The following is a 21,431-nucleotide window of genomic DNA, read 5'->3' as shown; positions in this document are numbered from 1 at the left end:
TGCGTTGGCCGGGAATCGAACCCGGGTCAACTGCTTGGAAGGCAGCTATGCTAACCACTATACCACCAACGCGTGTCGAGAACGTTTTTTCCCCCAGTCATAGACTACACAAGCAAGGTACCGCGATACCTCCTAGATTTTGAAGACGAGGTAGTGCGCCGGAAGTAACGTATTCAGTGGGTGGGCTGAGACCCTGCTGGTCACTCTGACTGTCTGTCGTCAGGTTCAGAATTTGAAAGAATAGTCAGTGAAAGGTGGTATTTTCAACTGCGAAATGGATTTATTTAGTGATTTACCAGAGCCGACGCATACTGTTCCAGGTATGGAGCATATTTATTTCATATCTGAGACTTAATTTTCTTGCAGTTCAGTGGGCGGGGTGAGGCCTCGGCAGCAGTGCCGAGCTTTTCTGTTTATTAACGGCGGTAAGGCCTACAAAGGAGAACGTTCAACCGACTGTCGCTTTTCGTTTTGTCTTGAACTTTGCAGGTGAAGGCCACCCGAAGACCCCCGTTCCTTCGCTTTTTGATGACCTGCCCCCAGCATCGGACACACCAGGTATGAGTTTGTCTTTCCCGCTTGCTACAAGCATCAAGTTGAAGTGCCGCTGAACACAGTTTGGGAAATCTCACTCCGCTTTTGTAGCCTATTTATACTGTAGTATTAGGGTGTTATACCGTGTTAGCCATTATGAATGTAGTGAGAAGTCAAGTAAAATGATAGACGTTTTTTATTGGATAACTAAAAAAGATTACAATATGCAAGCTTTCGAGGCACCCCCGGCCCCTTCATCAGGCGAGATGTATAGCCTCAGACAAAGTCTCATTTTTGAGGTAGACGAGTTGAATTACACTGGTGATTTGAATCGCCGGTTTTGCTAAGACTATTCTTCCATGTGCCGATTAGATGAATTTATTACTCATAATTGGCAGCGTATGAGTATGTGCTCATTCATCAATGGACTAGAGCTACCTCCAGTGCTGATTTCCTGTTTGAAGACCTTAGAAGCAAAATACGACCAGTAAGACTTTTGTTATATTTTCAATGCATTCCTGTATTCATTAAGTTGCAAACTATTAATCCCGAAAGAAACTGCAGTGTTACAGCAGCAGACAAGAAATGCATAAATATACATGTAACAAAAGTTATTATAATCTTGAGTATACTCACAAAGTACAAATACACGTCACAAGAATTATAAGTGAATTAACAAAGTGTAAGTATTTACAAGGTATAAAATGATTTAAATTGCACAAACTTAAGTTTCATTTTTACAGTACAGTATGTCAGTCAAGATATAGTACATTACACATAGCATTGTTGTCTGTTAAGACCTCTACTAGTTCAGCTCAGTACCATTCAGTACACTGAACAAATACCTCCTCCGCCGAGGGGTGACTCCTCATAGAGCCTGATGGTGATATATAGTAATATATTCAGATTCAAGCACAGCACAGTGGTCCATTTAACAGCAAAGTGCACTTATTTAATCCTTTCTCTTTTTGCTGTGATAATCCCAGCCTGTTAATTGAACTTGTTTAATGAGAGAGCTTCTCATTAGTCCTTATTTAAACCTGTCAGCTAAAGGTTGCTGGAGTCAAGCCTTATAAGGGCCCAGTGAACACTGCAATCACTGAAGTAACTAAAAACATGATTTTGTTCATGTATATAATCATTTTAGAAATGTGTATATTCATATCTTTTACTGCACTGACACCAACCTGTTCCTTTATTTTAGACAACACTCTTTATGACTCTTGGGGTTTTAAGTTCTTAAGAAGCCAATTAACATTAAGGTGTGGGTCTATCTATCTAGGATATATAATATACACTGTGTATCTTATATATAAACATCTGTGCGTAGAAGTGTGTGTGTCTGTCTGTCTGGCTCAGAAGTGACAGGTGGAGTCGGGATAAAGGCTCTACCTCTGAGGAAACAGAAAACTCACTTAGCCACTAATAACACAAGGGAGGCCAGCCTGTCAGCAAAATTAAACCTCAGAAGAAGGACACAGTCACTTAGCTGCTAACATCGGCAAAACAGTATCCCTTTTACTTTTTCTCCTGCTGATAATACACAAGTGATGCAAGCACATCTGCAAAGCGAATCCTCCTAGAAGAGAGATGCCCATAGTAGTTCCTTTCAATTACCTGACATCTCTACATTTCAATTTTTTTTTCTGACGATTTCTATAGTTTCTAGAACCCTGGGCTTTTTACAGCACTAGCTTACACAGCTATTAATATATAAACTGCTAATGTTCTGTCCGACTCTTACTCGATTAGCTGCAAACTAATGTGGCCTTGCTAGAACCTTGATCTTGGTCTTAATCAAAACCTTATGACCTAAAATTTTCTCAAAATTCAAAAAATGTTAGGTAGCGGTAACCTGGTTGGCAGAAAAGTTTATTATAACTAAAGTAGTGTCCCTGCAAGCCTAACTATTGATAATCCCCATGACACAGTACTTGCATGTTCAGAATTTATAATGAAGTGTAAGTTCATATTTTTCTAAACAATGGTTGGAGGGTTTATTGTTGTTTGGATCTAGCCTTTTATAGCATTTTATTTTAGGTCCCATGTGTTTCACAAGTACAGTAATCCCTCCTCCATCGCGGGGGTTGCATTCCAGACCCCCCCGCGAAAGGTGAAAATCCGCGAAGTAGAAACCATATGTTTATATGGTTATTTTTATATTGTCATGCTTGGGTCACAGATTTGAACAGAAACACAGGAGGTTGTAGAGAGACAGGAACGTTATTCAAACACTGCAAACAAACATTTGTCTCTTTTTCAAAAGTTTAAACTGTGCTCCATGACAAGATAGAGATGACATTTCCGTCTCACAATTAAAAGAATGCAAACATATCTGCCTCTTCAAAGGAGTGCGCGTCAGAGAGAGAGAGAAAAAAGCAAACAGTCAAAAATCAATAGGGCTGTTTGGCTTTTAAGTATGTGAAGCACCGCCGGACAAAGTAGCTGCAAGGAAGGGAGCAAGCATTTTTCAGCATTTTTTAGAGGAGCGTCCGTATCCTCTAGGCCAGTATGCGAACAGCCCCTCTGCTCACACCCCCTCCATCAGGAGCAGAGAGAGAGAGAGAGGAAACAATCAAAATCAATACGTGCTGTTTGATCTTTAAGTATGCGAAGCACCATGCAGGAAGCATATCGCTTGCAAAGCAGCCACATGTAAGCCCAGCAAAGAAGGGAGCATTGTGACTGTAATCTTTCAGCGTTTTTTGAGGAGTGGCCGTGTCCTCTAGGGGTGCGAAAAGCCCCCGTGCTCACAATATATTTGAGGAGTTTTATTTAATACATAATACGCGCTGTGGTTGGGTAGCTTCTCAGCCATCTGCCAATAGGGTCCCTTGTATGAAATCAACTGGGCAAACCAACTGAGGAAGCGTGTACCAGAAATTAAAAGACCCATTGTCCGCAGAAATCCGCGAACCAGCAAAAAATCCGCGATATATATTTAAATATGCTTACATATAAAATCCGCGATAGAGTGAAGCCGCGAAAGTCGAAGCGCGATATAGCGAGGGATTACTGTAGATATATGAGGCAGTCAAATGCTACTAACCAGCTAAACTGTACCATTTGCACTTGTGTTTGTCACTCTATAGGTGAAAAAGGAGATGAGGACTGACTATCTGATATCCTAGCTACTACTTTATACCCACCCTCTTATACTACTGTTGTACTGTCATCATTCTTCTTAAAACATTCACTGGTGACCAAGAAGTACTTAACCTCCTTCTTTTGCAGCACATCCCTTTACTTTTGAATGTAAAGAGCAAGACTTTCTTTTTTGTGAGAGGTCCTTGGTCATAGTACTTTTATGGCACTAATGAAACATTGGTCACAGGCTGTTTTCTTTTCCAAAGAAGTGAAAAGTATTAATATGCCATCTAGGGAATTTTAGAGGCAATTGATTTTGTTTATCAATGGAAAAAACAATCATGAAATAGTGCAAAATCTATGTTTTTTCTTAGTGTCTTAATAAAACATCACTATAAAACATCGCTGATCTTCAAATATTATACTACATTGATTAAAAAAAATAAAATTGTACTGTACATTATTTGTCATATACTGTAGGATTACTTGTGGGATATTTGTCTAAGAGCAAGGGCCGGCCCAAGAGAGGTCTGAAAATGGACTGCTGTGATGGCTCACATAGCAATAGTGAGAATCTCGTGGCAAATGGAGATGACAAGATCCACAGGTTGGAAAGAAGGGTTCAATGGCATAAAAAAGTTACTCACCTAAAATTATCAGGCTCTGGCTAAAGAAGTCACTTTGAGTTGACAAGTGTACTTTCTACTCATAGAGCAACAGTAGAGTTCTGATGTGAATGTTGTTGGAAGGCAGCTAAGTGTGAAACAGATCACAATGTATTTTCTATCCCTTTTTCCTGTTAAGAGCTGAGGGTAGCATTATGCCTAGCTGGAAAGACCAGGCCTTCCAATCCTGAGCTACATTTTTCCAATTCCTGAACACTCAAATCCAAGTCAAGAGACAATTTATTTTAACATGTGGTTTTGCCCCAGTGTCTTCTCCTTGTGGTCCATGCCAGGTAAAATGCCCATTGCAGTGACTCAGGCAACATATTCACTCTATGGCCAAAGCACCTCAGTGCTTTGAATCAGGACAAAAAGTGTTCATTGCTAAGATTCCATAACAGTGAAAAAGTAAATAATCCCTGCAGTGGAACCTCTTTTGGCACTCCAATGTGCAGTGTAAGCTTATGACAGACAAGGATGATGTAAACTAACTTTTAAATCAAGAGCGTCACCTGAGGATTTAGTACTCGTCTCACCACTGAGGTCAAATACTGCATCCACATATCTGCTCCTGCTACAGTAATTTGTCAACCTCACAATTGCCGCTAACCCTCACTTACAGTATAAACTTGCCTTTCTCCACTAGGAGCAGCTACTGCCCCCATTAACTGCATGAAGTATTCCATTCTATTCCAGGAAAGGACCATGCCCTCAGATTTGAAAGGGAAGATTCTCATCCAAACAGCATTATATTCCAATTTATACTGGAAATATGCTTTCTTATGAGCCAAGAGGACAAATGTTTGATATTTTGTTCCATGGCCAGGACAGAATCTAAATTGAAAATGGGCGCAGTCAGAAAAAAGCTGTGTGGAGCCACAATGAGTGCTAACCACCCAAAAAGGCTGAAGGCTAAGAGCTGGTAAAATGCCAGTTGTGGCCAGAGTGGATCAGATTTGTATGTGTATACATACATATATATATATATATATATATATATATATATATATATGTATATATATATATATATATATGTATGTATATGTGTGTATGTGTATATATATATATGTATATATATATATATATATATATATATATATGTATATATATATGTATATATATATATATATATATATATATATATATATATATATGTATGTATATATATATGTATATATATGTATGTATATATATGTATATATATATGTATATATATATATATATATATATATGTATGTATATATATATATATATATATATATATATATATAATATATAAACTTATTTCTCTTTAGTGTTTTTTTTTTTTTTTTCTTAATACATAATGTCAATGTATACTAGACACCCAGGAAGATGCTTTCATCACCAAATTTCTTTGTCTTTTAGTTTGTTTTTAATTACTTTGTAAGGCACTATTAATACGAGTGGCACAATTATTTAATTAACATAGTTCTTAAGTTATGATAAGTTTTGAGAATACAATTTAGCTTTGCATTCAGCTTTTAATCTTCAGAATTTTATCCCCAGTTACCTCCGTTACAGCTCAAATAGTATTAAGAATTCTGTTGTTTAGGACATGGTTGCTCTGTGGCTTCCCACTGCTTAGCTTTTCTGTAGCACTGAGCAGATCATTTAAATGTGGAATTATGAACTTGATTTTACTATGTGGTTGTAATTATGATTATTTTATATTAAAAAAAATCGAATGTATAAATAAAGGTGTAGATAAATTGCAAAACTACATTTGACAGCCTTAAATGTGTTTTCACCCCTCCCTCATTTCTTTTAGTAAACTCAGACAAAGAAATCTGCTCCATTCCTCCAGTGACCAAAGAGGTGAAGGCAGAGAAGAGAAAAGCAGAAGATAAAAATGGATCAAAGGTGCAGAAGATTGCAGAAAAGAAAGTTTGTAAAGGTTTTCAGACATTTCAGAACAGATGTTCACTGTCCATGATTTTGTGTAATATAGTTAATGTCTTGGATCTCTGATTCATCACTGGTAGGGAGCTAAACATAATACATTTTATTTGAGCTTAGTTACTTACTGATATGTTCTATAAATTCTTGTTTTTGTTTAAATAGTGCATTTATGAAATAAATTCAATGATATAATCGCCCATTTAATTAAAAAAAAAAACACTTCAAAGCAAGTACTGTTTTCAGTAGTAAGTTTAAAAACATTTAGACTTGTTCTTCTTTTAAGAAATTCTACTTATTTGTGGATTAGTAAATGAAACTGCCATGTTTCACATAGGTGATATGTCTTTTTAAATGTGCTTTTGTTGAGTTGTCACAGATGCCTGTCAGTACTTGGTTTTTGCTAACGTCCAGAAACTAAAGTTGCAATATCCCTGATTTATTTTATTTGCAGGAATCCCTAAGCTTAAAGGTTATGTGGCAGCCCGCAAGGGTGAGCGTGAAGAGATGCAGGATGCTCATGTCTTATGTGATCTTACTGCTGACGTGTCTCCTTTACCAGACTCTGTGTGAGTATTTGTTGGCAGCAGAAATTTTGAGGCTGTTTTTATCCATTGGATATAAGGCAGCTCAGCAGGCACTCGTACTGTCAACTGCATTAATATTTTGTTTAAAGTATGTTTTATTCATGGTCTGTTTATATTCATTGCTTGATGTTGGTATTTTGTTACTCTCAAATTCCCCTTTGGACAAGTGCAAGTGTGCATTTCATTGTACTATGTAGGTTTGGGTCATAAAACGATAAAGGTAATTATCGTTGAAATTTTTCCTTAATAGAAATATGTTGTATAAGACATGGCGGACGTTAGCCAACTTACTGACCATCCACAAGCGTTACCTGGTAGGTAACCACCCATACAATCAGATTGTGATTCAGACAACGAATGCCATATATATATATATATATATATATATATATATATATATATATATATATATATATATATATATATACACACACACACACAGTGGTACCTCTGGTCACAACCGTAATTCGTTCCAAAACTCTGGACACGACCCGAATGTAATTTCCCCATAAAATTATATGTAAATACAATTAATCTGTTCCAGACCGTACAAACTGTATTTTGATATATATTTTTTTAAGCACAAAAATAGTTTATACCATAGAATGCACAGTGTAATAGTAAACTAAATGTAAAAACATTGAATAACACTGAGAAAACCTTGAACAACAGAGAAAACTAACATTGTAAGAGTTTGCGCTAGACCCTTACGAACCGCTCGCTGTAAACACTTTTTTTTATGAGTTTTAAGCACAGGGAAAAAAATTAAATGCCACTTCTCTTGCAAAACTTTTCAAACCATCCTCTACTGTCTTTAAATTCCTCACCTTCACCACTCGAAGGATTTTTTTTCAGCAAATCGCCATGAATCTTCCTGGCTTTCTCGCATATGATCAGCTCGCTTACGCTATCCCCTGCAAGTTGCTTCTCGTTCAACCACACTAGCAACAGTCTTTCCACCTCTTCCAGCACTTGAGGCCTCTGCTTGGTTAACATTATGACTCCTTTTGCAACATCAGCTGCTTTGTTAGGCCCTGTATACGCAAACAAAAGAAAATGGGAAATGGAGAATGGCAAATCATTGGCACATACAAACGCGCATAAGGGAACTGGCCGGCAGTGTTTTTATTTGCCACCAGAGCGTATGGTCATGAACAGATGCAAAATTTTGGCAAACTATTTGATCGTAACACGATTTTGTACGTGTTTGGAAACGTTCATGACCAGAGGTTCTACTGTATATCACAATAAATTTGAATTTAGTCATAAAATGTAGCCTGCCTCATTACAGGTTTTCAGGATGTGATAATACTTTAATGGGTAAATATGTATAATGGTTTTATATTAATCCTGTGTTTATTTCTAGTGTGGTCACTATTTGATAGATCCTATATTACCTTTAGTCACTAGATATTTTTTATGTTAAAGCAATAGGTGGGAAGTATGTATTGAAATTTTGTCTCTGTCGCCCTTCATATAACAAAAAGGTGCATTTACTAACCTAAAATAAACGAAGGGATTTACACAAGAAGAACACTGAGTAACTATATACAGCAAAACAACCACCCTATAGTCTTCTAGTGTACTGTCTGTTTGGGTATGTGGTCTGTCCACTAGGTAACTGCTTTCATCCCTTTCTTTCATATAACCCCATGACTCCTGGTGTACTTGGTCTCTTGCAGTTTTAGGGAAGTATCTCTATTTACACTAAGAATTCCAAGCTAGAAGTCCTTGAGAAGTTTCTGCTGTCGTTGCACACTTGATCCTTTATTTGGCTTTAAGTGCCAGCTCCCTATGAACGTTTCCCAGTTTTCTGTTTTGTTAGAGTTACTGCATGGTCTCATATATTCCTTTGTGGAACAATGGTCATCTAGTGCACAGGAGGTGTTGACCTGATTTTCTGTCCCCAGCCTTGCTCTCTCTTTTATTAAAGTGTCAGACTTTCCTGTTTATTGCTGTGTTCATTTGCTTCTGAATTATATGAAGTCAAAACAGATCTGTCAGTTGCTGACAACAAAATAGTTGTTATGCCTATAACATGATCAAATGTAAACATTCACATTTGCACAGGAAACATACATTCCACAAAGTTTTCTCATGGCCTATCATGCTTGTAGGTATGATTTAGACATTTCAGAAGTACTTGGAGTAAAATTTTTATTTTACATATTTCAAACTCTGTACCTTTTACACACTTCTTGAGATTGGAGTGTGCAGATTTAGACATAACAAGATAGAGAATTGTATCTAGAATCATAGTTTGTTTTATAAAACAGTGCTTTGTGTAAATATATTTTGAAAGTAGTCTAATTATTTATAGTTGCTTGACTAGGTAAATTTGTACAGTTACCTCTGTCAGTGACTCTTCATCCAGGAATTTAAGTGAAGTTATATATTTTTCCTGGAGTATTTTTCCCCCGGGGCGGCACAGTGGTAGCGCTGCTGCATCACAGTTAGGAGACCCGGGTTCACTTTCCGGGTCCTCCCTGCGTGGAGTTTGGCATGTTCTCCCCGTGTCTTCGTGGGTTTCCTCCGGGCGCTCTGGTTTCCTCCCACAGTCCAAAGACATGCAGGTTAGGTGGATTGGCGGTTCTAAATTGGCCCTAGTGTGTGCTTAGTGTGTTTGTGTGTGTCTTGCGGTGGGTTGGCACACTGCCCGGGATTGGTTCCTGCCTTGTGCCCTGTGTTGTCTCCAGCAGACCCCCGTGACCCTTTGTTCGGATTCAGCGGGTTGGAAAATGGATGGATGGATGGATTTTTTTCCCCCATCATTGTGAAATGGAACCCAACCTCCACTCTTGACTTTACATACCATATTTCTTCATTGATTAATTAATCTCATTACGTAAAGATTGCTTTCTTTTTTTCCTGTAAGTTTGCTTTACTTTGTGTGGCAGCTGTGTTTATTTTTCATATTCCTGATCAGTAGTGGAGATGCTCCACTACTTTTTTTTTTAGGAAAATCACTGATATACTTCATGTTGTGTGTTTGTAACTCTGAATTTATTTTTTCTGATTTCAGTTTTCCAGCTGACTTTGAGTATGCAAATATTGTTAACCACACCATGTTATAAAATCTTTTGTAATTGTAGCTGCCATTTTGTGATGTTTCAGAATCTTGACTAGTCCTCTTCTCCAATTAAAACATGTTAATTAATTTCCGTCACAGTTTTTTGGATGACTGCTGAACATTTTCTGCAAACGCTGCAGGTCATATTGTGTATTGTTTAGAACTGAACATCATCCATCTCTTCTCCTTTTTCTGTTCAGTTAAACAAACCACTGAAATATATTGAAAACAGGTTATAAAAACAATTTTTAGCTTCAAAGGGTCCTTGATTAGTTTCAGGGTAAATGATTTGAGATGCTGATTTGTATACCCCAGTTACTGAGGCCACTGTGCCACCTCAGGGAGAAAGCCTTGATTATTGTTTTTGATTAGACTATGACTGAGTGTCAGTTCAGTTTAATTTATTCATTGAAGTCTCCTCTGAAGACACACACATCACATTTGGATGTAACCGTGCCAAAAAATAAAAAATTATAGTAGTGCACACATCTGTTTAATAAATGTGAGTAGTTTGTATTGATCTAGGAAATACATTTTTTGAAATTAAGAGTCAAGATCTTGCTAGCTTAATGTGTGGCCACCTACTCCTAGCCATGCTTACAGTATGGAGTGGCATATAGTACTGTTCAGAGTTGTGGCGTAATCTGGCAATGTTCCGTTACTGTTGATGTAAGGCTTCGCAAACACTTTGACTTCCCGTTCTGTGGTGGATAGTATTAGGGTTTTTTTTTGTTTTTTTAAAGACGGCAGCCGCACTAAGTGCCAAGAGCTACAGCAGTATATTGAGAATGTAGAGAGAATGGGTTGATGGTAGTGGTGGCAGCAGATAATTAGTTCGATTGCTGCAATTTTAATTTAGACAAATATTTTGCAGATTTTGTGGCAGTTTGAGTAGCATCTTTGGCAGCTTGTATAAGAGAATGCTTCATTGTAGCATTCTTGTAGCTAAAATTGGTAGCTTCTTCATTCCAAGACCAGAAGCCTGACACATTACATGTTAAAAGTCACTGAAGATATCCGGAGCCCTGCATCTTTGATTTCAGTTGTGCACTCTGAAGTTTATGCATTAAGCAATTTTTAGGAATCAAACTGGAAGATGAAATATAGTACTATAGGCTGTGTTACGATAGTCTATCTGTTCGGTCCTGTCTCCTAATTCTAGCAATGGCCTCAGTGACAGCAATTTAAATTAACCTCAGTTAGCTAAAAGAATGGTTTAGCATTCTTTGAGTAAGTTGTTACAGTATTATGTTTTATTTGAGGGAAATGCATATATTAGCTGCTCTATAGTATGTATATCTTACATCAGGGTTCCTCAATCACAGTCCTGGAGGGCCGCAGTGGCTACGGGTTTTCATTCCAGCCAGTGTTCCAATTAGAACTCAGTTCTTGCTGATAATGAAAGTTGGTGTTTAACTCTATGCCTTGTTAGCGCCTTTATTCATCAAAGACAAATTTTAGTTACTTTGTAGATCAGAGGTCCTCAGTTACAGTCCTGGAGGTCTGCTATGGCTGCAGGTTTTCACTTTAACCAATTTCTTAATTAGAACCCTTTTGTTTACTACTAAAGCAATTTTTTTTTTGGGCTTATTTTTAGTTCTCTTGCCTGTTACCATTCAGAATCCTTAATTGCCTATTTTAGATTTTAGCAGCTGTATTTAAGTTTTAATTGTTGCCTGTTTTCTTGATCAGACATTAGTTAATGAGATGCAGATAACCAATAAACCAGCAGCTCTCCAGCTAACGTCCTTACCATGAAGTATCTGTGATAAAAATGTTTAGAAATGAATGAGAGGGAAATTGGAAGCACCATTAAGTTTAAATCTATTCTGGTCCACAAAACACATGGATAATGTTCTCATAGAAGAAAACTCTACAGTGCAATTAAAATTGTTCTTGGATGGATGCAAGCATTAACAAGCTAAATAGTTCAATACCAAGTTTCATTATTAGCATGGACTGCTTTCTAATTAGGAAACTAGTTGGAATAAAAACCTGCAGCCACTGCGGCCCTCTAGGACTGTGATTGAGGACCCCTGTCTTACATAATAAAAAAAACAGACCCCTTCAAAATCACCTTCAAGGCTGGGGGAGGAATGCTTTGATATTGCAATAATAATATCACTACAACGGGTTATTCAAAGGCAACACCTAAACTTAAGCAAACTCCACAAAACTAAAAATCATGACTTCTGAGTTTAAATTTGGCAGTATCCAGTTCCTATTTTGCAAGTACAGTAATTAATAACTAGATCTTATTTTCATATGCATATGAATGATGATCTGCGGTGGGTTGGCACCCTGCCCGGGATTGGTTCCTGCCTTGTGCCCTGTGTTGGCTGGGATTGGCTCCAGCAGACCCCCGTGACCCTGTGTTTGGATTCAGCGGGTTGGATAATGGATGGATGGATATGAATGATGATGACTTTTGTATTCCATGCCTTCTCATGATGGTATGTGTCCAGAAGAGACCCAGTTTACTTTAGTAAATGTGCTGTGATAAGGTAGTTTTGCTTACAGTACTACCTCTAGGGCAGCAATTGTGGCAAAATAATAACAAACAATTATGGCACAGAGAGGAATAATATGCTTAGCTTGTATTAACTAATTATTCACACAAGTAATTTATACCACATTTCCCAAATGCACCAGGATGTGGTGATTATTACATAAGTACTAAATTATATTGATTTGGTACATTGCAGCAGTGTGTGTGTGTTTTATTTTGTAGCTTGATGGAAATCTCAGAAAGCAAAAAACTTGCAGTGTTTATTGTGCCAGAGCCTAAGACATGCTATATCAGTTTATCCATCCATCCATCCATTTTTCAACCCGCTGAATCTGAACACAGGGTCACGGGGGTCTGCTGGAGCCAATCCCAGCCAACACAGGGCACAAGGCAGGGAACCAATCCTGGGCAGGGTGCCAACCCACCGCAGGACACACACAAACACACCCACACACCAAGCACACACTAGGGCCAATTTAGAATCGCCAATCCACCTAACCTGCATGTCTTTGGACTGTGGGAGGAAACCGGAGCGCCCGGAGAAAACCCACACAGACACGGGGAGAACATGCAAACTCCACGCAGGGAAGACCCGGGAAGCGAACCCAGGTCCCCAGATCTCCCAACTGCGAGGCAGCAGTGCTACCCACTGTGCCACCGTGCTGCCCTATATCAGTTTATGAGAAAGTATAATAGTAAAAACGATGAAGAAAGAATACATAATAAAAGGAAAAGCAGGCAATATAATAATTACAAATAAAATTTATGCTGTACAAGGTAGAATAAGCTGGTTATGTATATGAATGCAAACTTTATTAAGTACATAGAAAACCGTAAGATACTGAATACTGATTGAACTTCACTACTGCCTGCATTGTGACATAGGAAAAACAGGATTAGTCTGAGCACTGAGCCGTAAGGGATGTCACTTATACCTCACTTTAGTTGGGAATGAAGCAAAACAAATTGGGCACCTATTAGAAAGATTTGATAAGTGTGTACTAAACTACTTGTGAACAGTGTTATACAGTCCAAATAATTGTTAAGCTTGTGTAAATGTGTTTTGTGGTTAGTTTAGAAAAATGGCTTGAATGTGAAGCATAATAATTGTAGTATGTAAAGATGTCAAAAGAACTGGTATTTTGGTACTTATTCATTACCATAGTTCCAAAAACACACAGTACAAGATTTTTTTATGGTACTGATAGTTCCAAGAACGTTGGTACTGCATTCATGCTTACTGTAGATAAACAGATTATATCGGAAGGCACAATGATACATGATATAGAGCATATTTACCTGTATAAAAAAGCCTCTCTGTGGTGATGATGATGCACTGCATCAACACATGCAGAAAAAAAAAAAACGCAGAGCACATGTCAGGAAATGCTTGTGAGTTTGTGGAAATGAATTTTGGTGCATGGGTGCAGGAATCATACTTATTTAAAAGAAAAAAACAACATATAAATAAACACATGCTCACATTATTGCCACTTTTATCCCTTTATAGAATTCATTCAGAAACAGATTTGTGCGTGGAGGTAAAAAAAAATACCAAAGTGGATCGCTTTTATACAGTGTTCTACACCACCCCAATAATTGAATGGAGGCTTCACATTTATTCTCCGACTCTAATGAGCACTTCTGCTGATGTCTATTAGTCCACGCATTTCCATTTTCTAAATGGTGTACAGTATATAGTTTAGGGTCACACTGGGGTGTAAGTAGCATGCATCCACAGTTATGCATATAGGATTCTGGAATGTGGGAGGAATGCCAGCGCAAACATTTGTAGCAAGAAACTTTGAGCAATGTACGATTCTAATGAATTGACTGTTTGGCTTGTCTACACTACCAATGATTTGAGTTGCTTCATTTGTTAATAACACAATAAAATTATTTAGAGTTTCAATACTTTAGTGTTTCAGTGCTTCAGAGGACAAGGCACAGCTCCATATTAATACTACATGTGCTGTGTTAATATGGACACATAAGTGCTGAAACAAGCAGTTGGCAAGACAAGCAAAACAGCATATTTCATTGATAATATGAATCTGCAAACAAGGAAATAACGTGTTGTTCATTTGCTTTTGATTTCGAACTAATGTTCAAGAGTAAATAACCCATAAGTAAAAACACACGCCGTAGTTTTTAATGGGACTTTGAAGTATGCAATGCTGTCTCACAGTTATAAATGTATTCGGTGCAGGTAACAGCCCAAATATTTTCTAATTCTGGATTTGTACACAGGCATAAGTAATAACAGACTGATTACTCACATACGGAACCTTTAAAACAGCAAGACAAAGGCTGTTTAATAGGAGTTCAGAAATAAAGGAAAACTTTTGAAACAATGGATTAATGTAAAACTGACAAGTTTGATTTTACACAGGAAGCTTTCAAGTTGGGACAAATGTTAAAATGCAGATTTGGAATATCAAAGCACCATGAGTTTCTGTCATTTGAAATTTGATTTAATTTGACTAATTCATTAAATATTACTCTTTAGTAATATTCATAACCAGCTAATGATGCAAATATAAATCTTATAATGCAAATATTAAACCTAATTGACTGGTTCACTGACAAACAAGACTTCAAAAGCATGTTGTTACGAAACAGCTTTAAAGAGTTGGTTTTTAAACGGAAATATCTGAAATTATCTTGGAATTCACAGATTCAACAGTACATATATAATAATGTTTGCATTTTTATACTTAGTACTAGGGGGCTTTGCCCCCTGCTTGCTTCTCTCACCAATCCCCCCCAGCCTGTGGTACGAGCCAGCCACTTCACGTCACAGCTGCTTGCGTATGTGGATTTCACTTTCACCAAATAACAAATCTTTTAATTTTCGCGGAAACGCCTCTTCAGTTTGAAGAAACGCTACTTTTCCTTGATGGCAACACGAATTAGACGATCTACAAGTCTCCGAAATAGTTTAAATCCGAACAATATATTCAATCTCTTTTCGCTGTTCTGTTATTTCACCGAGGTAATAATTTCCATTAGTTTGCGCTAATGCGATCTTTACCATCATTTTTTTGAGACTTTCGAATTTTAGTACTTTCATTATCTCTAACCTGCTCTGCATGTGTATCGTGCCAACATTTTTGAATTCTTTACGACGATCTACTTGGTCATCTACTCTGTCTTTTATTCTAGCCCCGGGCATGATTAAATCTCTTGGCCCAAAGTCTCGTCTCGTGGGACGTGAAAGTCATGTCTCGTCCCAGGATTTTTTTTATTATAATAGATGGATTTTAAGTGTGTATTTCAGTTACTTGACAGAAAATGTCAGAATAACTTTAGAATGTGCCCATACTAAGATAAATCTGATAGTTCATGATACAGTAATCCCTCCTCCATCGCGGGGGTTGCGTTCCAGAGCCACCCGCGAAATAGGAAAATCCGCGAAGTAGAAACCATATGTTTATATGGTTATTTTTAGAATGTCATGCTTGGGTCACAGATTTGCGCAGAAACACAGGAGGTTGTAGAGAGACAGGAACGTTATTCAAACACTGCAAACAAACATTTGTCTCTTTTTCAAAAGTTTAAACTGTGCTCCATGACAAGACAGAGATGACAGTTCTGTCTCACAATTAAAAGAATGCAAACATATCTTCCTTTTCAAAGGAGTGCAAAGCAAGCAGTCAAAAAAAAAAATCAATAGGGCTTTTTGGCTTTTAAGTATGCGAAGCACCGTCGGTACAAAGCTGTTGAAGGCGGCAGCTCACACCCCCTCTGTCAGGAGCAGGAAGAGAGAGAGAGAGAGCCACAGAAAAACAAAGTCAAAAATCAATACGTGCCCTTTGAGCTTTTAAGTATGCGAAGCACCGTACAGCATGTCCTTCAGGAAGCAGCTGCACACAGCCCCCCTGCTCACACCCCCCTACGTCAGCGCAAGAGAGAGAGAGAGAGAAAGTAAGTTGGGTAGCTTCTCAGCCATCTGCCAATAGCGTCCCTTGTATGAAATCAACTGGGCAAACCAACTGAGGAAGCATGTACCAGAAATTAAAAGACCCATTGTCCGCAGAAACCCGCGAAGCAGCGAAAAATCCGCGATATATATTTAAATATGCTTACATATAAAATCCGCGATGGAGTGAAGCCGCGAAAGGCGAAGCGCGATATAGCGAGGGATCACTGTATATCATTCTTTATACAGTGCATCCGGAAAGTATTCACAGTGCATCACTTTTTCCACCTTTTGTTATGTTACAGCCTTATTCCAAAATGGGTTAAATTCAATTTTTTCCTCAGAATTCTACACACAACACCCCATAATGACAACGTGAAAAAAGTTTACTTGAGGTTTTTGCAAATTTATTAAAAATAAAAAAACTGAGAAATCACATGTAAATTAGTATTCACAGCCTTTGCTCAATACTTTGTCGATGCACCTTTGGCAGCAAATACAGCCTCAAGTCTTTTTGAATATGATGCCACAAGCTTGGCACACCTATCCTTGGCCAGTTTCGCCCATTCCTCTTTGTAGCACCTCTCAAGCTCCATCAGGTTGGATGGGAAGCGTCTGTTCACAACCATTTTAAGATCTCTCCAGAGATGTTCAATCGGATTCAAGTCTGGGCTCTGGCTGGGCCACTCAAGGGTATTCACAGAGTTGTCCTGAAGCCACTCCTTTGATATCTTGGCTGTGTGCTTAGGGTCGTTGTCCTGCTGAAAGATGAACCGTCGCCCCAGTCTGAGGTCAAGAGCGCTCTGGAGCAGGTTTTCATCCAGGATGTCTCTGTACATTGCTGCAGTCATCTTTCCCTTTATCCTGACTAGTCTCCCAGTCCCTGCCGCTGAAAAACATCCCCACAGCATGATGCTGCCACCACCATGCTTTACTGTAGGGATGGTATTGGCCTGGTGATGAGCGGTGCCTGGTTTCCTCCAAATGTGACGCCTGGTATTCACACCAAAGAGTTCAATCTTTGTCTCATCATAGCAGAGAATTTTCTTTTTCATGGTCTGAGAGTCCTTCTGGTGCCTTTTGGCAAACTCCAGGCAGGCTGCCATGTGCCTTTTACTAAGGAGTGGCTTCCATCTGGCCACTCTACCATACAGACCTGATTGGTGGATTGCTGCAGAGATGTTTGTCCTTCTGGAAGGTTCTCCTCTCTCCAAAGAGGACCTCTGGAGCTCTGACAGAGTCACCTCCCTGACTAAGGCCCTTCTCCCCCAATCGCTCAGTTTAGATGGCCGGCCAGCTCTAGGAAAAGTGCTGGTGGTTTCGAACTTCTTCCACTTACAGATGATGGAGGCCACTGTGCTCATTGGGACCTTCAAAGCAGCAGAAATGTTTCTGTAACCTTCCCCAGATTTGTGCCTCGAGACAATCCTGTCTCGGAGGTCTACAGACAATTCCTTTGACTTCATGTTTGGTTTGTGCTCTGACATGAACTGTCAACTGTGGGACTTTATATAGACAGGTGTGTGCCTTTCCAAATCATGTCCAATCAACTGAATTTACCACAGGTGGACTCCAGTTAAGCTGCAGAAACATCTCGGGGATGATCAGGGGAAACAGGATGCACCTGAGCTCAATTTTGAGCTTCATGGCAAAGGCTGTGAATACTTATGTACATGAGATGTCTCAGTTTTTTTATTTTTAATAAATTTGCAAAAATCTCAAGTAAACTTTTTTTCATGTTGTCATTATGGAGTGTCACACATTAAAATTCAAGCCCTGCATTGCATTTTGGTATCCATGAATGCCAATACTTGTTTACTCAAATAATAGTTGTAGTAATTACTTGAAGGATATAGCAATATTTTAAAGATGTTGTTACTGTTACAGAAGTAGGCACAATATTGTTCACTTCAACAAATGGGGGTACTTTAATAAAAAGTCATTGAATGGAATCTGTGTTTTTGCCATGGTATTGAAAGGTATTAAGTGTTGTAAAATGTATCTGGGGTGGCGCAGTGAGTAGCGCTGCTGCCTCGCAGTTGGGAGACCTGGGGACCTGGGTTCGCTTCCCGGGTCCTCCCTGCGTGGAGTTTGCAATTTCTCCCCGTGTCTGCGTGGGTTTCCTCCGGGCGCTGCGGTTTCCTCCCACAGTCCAAAGACATGCAGGTTAGGTGGATTGGCGATTCTAAATTGGCCCTAGTGTGTGTTTGTGTGTGTCCTGCGGTGGGTTGGCATCCTGCCCGGGATTGGTTCCTGCCTTGTGCCCTGTGTTGGCTGGGATTGGCTCCAGCAGACCCCCGTGACCCTATGTTCGGATTCAGCGGGTTGGATAATGGATGGATGGATGGATGGATGGAAAATGTATCTGGTTTTGGTATTGAATACAAAAATTGTTATTGTGACATACATAGTATTAGGTGTTAGAACTTAGAATATTATTACCACAAAAGCAGGCTAAAATGTGTATTATGTCCTTATTGAAAACCTGAGGGGAAACATTTGTATTTAATACAGTCAGTAAGTTCTAAGACTTACTGTGGTGTAATGCGGTCTTGGCTGTATCGTGTTTTATGTCCACTGTTTGCAGCATTTTTTTTTATTACATTTGTTAGAATGAAAGTCTGTAGCTATTATGGCTTTCGAGGATCAGAAGTGGGTAACATTGCTTTGGATTTCTTTTGTATGCTTATCTATAGTGAGTTTCTTATATTTAACAATATTCTTTTAAGAAAAGGACAAACCTTGCTTGTTTATTAAATGTTTTAGAGAATTTTACATTAAAAACAGATCACCTTTACCTATTCTTAATGGCTTAATGTAATAGCAGACAAGATATGAATGTCTAATAGTTCAGGACACCTAAAAATGTTAAATTTTTTTTAGCCTGGTTGTTATCTACGTTTCTTTGATATTCAAATCTAGTAATTTTTCAGAAGTTAATCCATGAATGAGCATTATTATTTCATATTATTTTTCTTTTCTTCCTAGCTCCCATCTAGCCTACTTTGCTGTTTTTGATGGTCATGGTGGCACCAGAGCTTCAAAATTTGCAGCTCAGAATCTTCATCTACACCTTGCAAGCAAATTTCCCAAAGGTAGCTTCTGTCAAAGTCCTTGCCAATTTGTTTTTGTGTTCTTTGAAACATTAATATGTGTCAGCTTTCTGTACTTCTTAGGACAAACTAAAGGTCATTTGAAAAGTCTGTAGTGTTTAAAATCAATACCATGTTGCAAATAGAAACTATAAATGCTAGATATGGATGTTTTTTAAGCCACTCATCCTAACTGTTAAACTTGTTGTTTATGATGCCATTTCTTTTTTTTTTCACCAACACTAGAGGGCAGTAGCTGTGTAGTTTTGTGTTGGGATTAGGATTTTTTGGAGCACTACCATTCCTGTGCATAACAGATCATAATCTGAGGCTTTTTCAAGATAAGTGATTTTGCAGTTCTCCTGCTGAGATGTCTGTATTATAGAAAGTGGTTGAATAATGACCTTTGGTCTAAATGTATACAGGAGGCAAGTTTCAATTTAAATATTGCAGGTGAAGGTACTTCTACACCCAGCATTTGCTCTGTAATCTCTGATTACTGTTTCCTGGAGCCTACTTAATTGAAATAGACAGATAACGTTGTTATTGAGGGAGGTAAAGAGAGATCTGTTAAACAGTTACTAATGCATATCATGGTTATCTGGTACAGACTGCCTAAATCTTGCAAGTTGGCTTTATCTGTAATGCTACCCATCCATACCCCCGTCCCCCAAACTCTCGATTGGTAATTTAAATGAGACTGTAGCAGCAGTGTATCAGAGTTTCAGGATATACTGAAGTTTGTGCTGAACAATTTTTCAAGTGAATCACACCCCATCCGTCTAACTTTTGCATAACTTTCCTATGTGGTTTTATCTATATTGCAGGTGAAGTGAGTAACATGGAAAAACTACTAAAAAAGTGCCTTATTGACACGTTCAGACAAACGGATGAGGAGTTTCTCAAACACGCCTCCAGCCAGTAAGTTTCTCAGTGTGCTCGAGTTTCACGTCGCTTCATGTTTACCATTTGTTGAGTCTTGTAAACTTCAGAAAAAAAGGGGCCTCTATGATCATCCTGCTTCTGTCACACTGCCAGCAGAAGATTTGAGTACAATGAGTCATGCTACACTTTTCATTTTCCTTCCCCATTCCTCTTGGCACAGTGTAAATTAATGCCACAAGGACATTAAAAGAGTGTGGCACAATGTCAGGCAAAGTGGTTAGCAATGTTAAGGTAAAGGTTCACTTTATGGCCAAGATGCACTTTACTGTCCCTTTGTCCTTGTGATAGACTGCTCTAAATGATGGCTTTTGCAATGCCACTATTGCTTACTGTTGGTCAAATACTGCTGATCTACATGACTCTGTACTAGTATTGGATTGGTACTAAAATTTCGATTTCAGTGTCAATACCAACTTTCTGTACCAAAAGTATTCTGGTGCCAATAACGCATATTTCCTACACCCACTCTCAGCTTCCCTGATGTGCTTCACAATTGCATGCCTCTCTAGTGTGCCGTGCTATCGCATTGTGCGCTGCGCTGCTTCCCTTTTGGAGCATTAAAGTACGAGTTGAAGCAAGGATGAACACAATGAAGTCTTGATCACGTTTAAGTAATTGGTTGAGTTTTCCCCCATGTAGTCTACCGCACATCGAAGGTTGAGAGTAGGCAAAGTAACGTTTACTTCTGTTACCAAAAATAATGAATAGCAGGTATGGTACTGTTTTAAAAGCTGGATTTTTCGGTACTTCTCCAGTAACCGTTTACAAGTCAACCGTATTGCTTTACTTTTTCATTGTATGTTTTAGAGAAGGTTAGACAATATATTTAAAACTGTTTTTGTCTTGTTCTAAAAGAACATTTTCCACATTACTGTGATATACTTTCCCTCGCTGTAAAATGCTTTTATTCTGAAAACCAGAAGTACTGAGTTTTTGTCTAATTTATGTAGGTTATAGTTGAATGGCAGATACTGTAGGAGAAAACGATGGCTGACTAACTTAGATTTTATTCATGTGTATTTTGTGTTAGCCTTGTGTTATCTAGCTTTTAATTTGTTGTCTAAGATTGCATCATTCTCCAGTGAAGTGTTGTGTTAGTAGAA

General features: G+C 38.4%; 1 protein-coding gene and 1 non-coding gene across 3 annotated transcripts in view; one reads left to right on the top strand and one right to left on the bottom strand.

Moving 5' to 3' along the window:
- Positions 1–72, bottom strand: trnag-ucc (transfer RNA glycine (anticodon UCC)). The gene has a single exon. It is a non-coding gene; the product is annotated as a tRNA-Gly (tRNA).
- A 108-nt stretch (positions 73–180) lies between these two features.
- Positions 181–21,431, top strand: part of ilkap (integrin-linked kinase-associated serine/threonine phosphatase) — a 48,071-nt gene continuing 26,820 nt past the window's right edge. The window contains exons 1-6 of one of the 2 annotated variants that reach the window (XM_028793085.2): positions 181–320; positions 490–558; positions 6,076–6,201; positions 6,658–6,772; positions 19,280–19,386; positions 20,211–20,304. In XM_028793085.2, coding sequence (XP_028648918.1) covers positions 275–320; positions 490–558; positions 6,076–6,201; positions 6,658–6,772; positions 19,280–19,386; positions 20,211–20,304 — 557 coding nt within the window. In that variant the 5' untranslated portion in view covers positions 181–274. The remainder of the gene's footprint in view (positions 321–489; positions 559–6,075; positions 6,202–6,657; positions 6,773–19,279; positions 19,387–20,210; positions 20,305–21,431) is intronic. The other variant, XM_051923644.1, reaches the window with a different exon arrangement.

This window comes from Erpetoichthys calabaricus, chromosome 2 (assembly GCF_900747795.2).
Source record: "Erpetoichthys calabaricus chromosome 2, fErpCal1.3, whole genome shotgun sequence".
NCBI lineage: Eukaryota > Metazoa > Chordata > Cladistia > Polypteriformes > Polypteridae > Erpetoichthys > Erpetoichthys calabaricus.
This window is presented reverse-complemented; position numbering and strand designations above follow the sequence as displayed.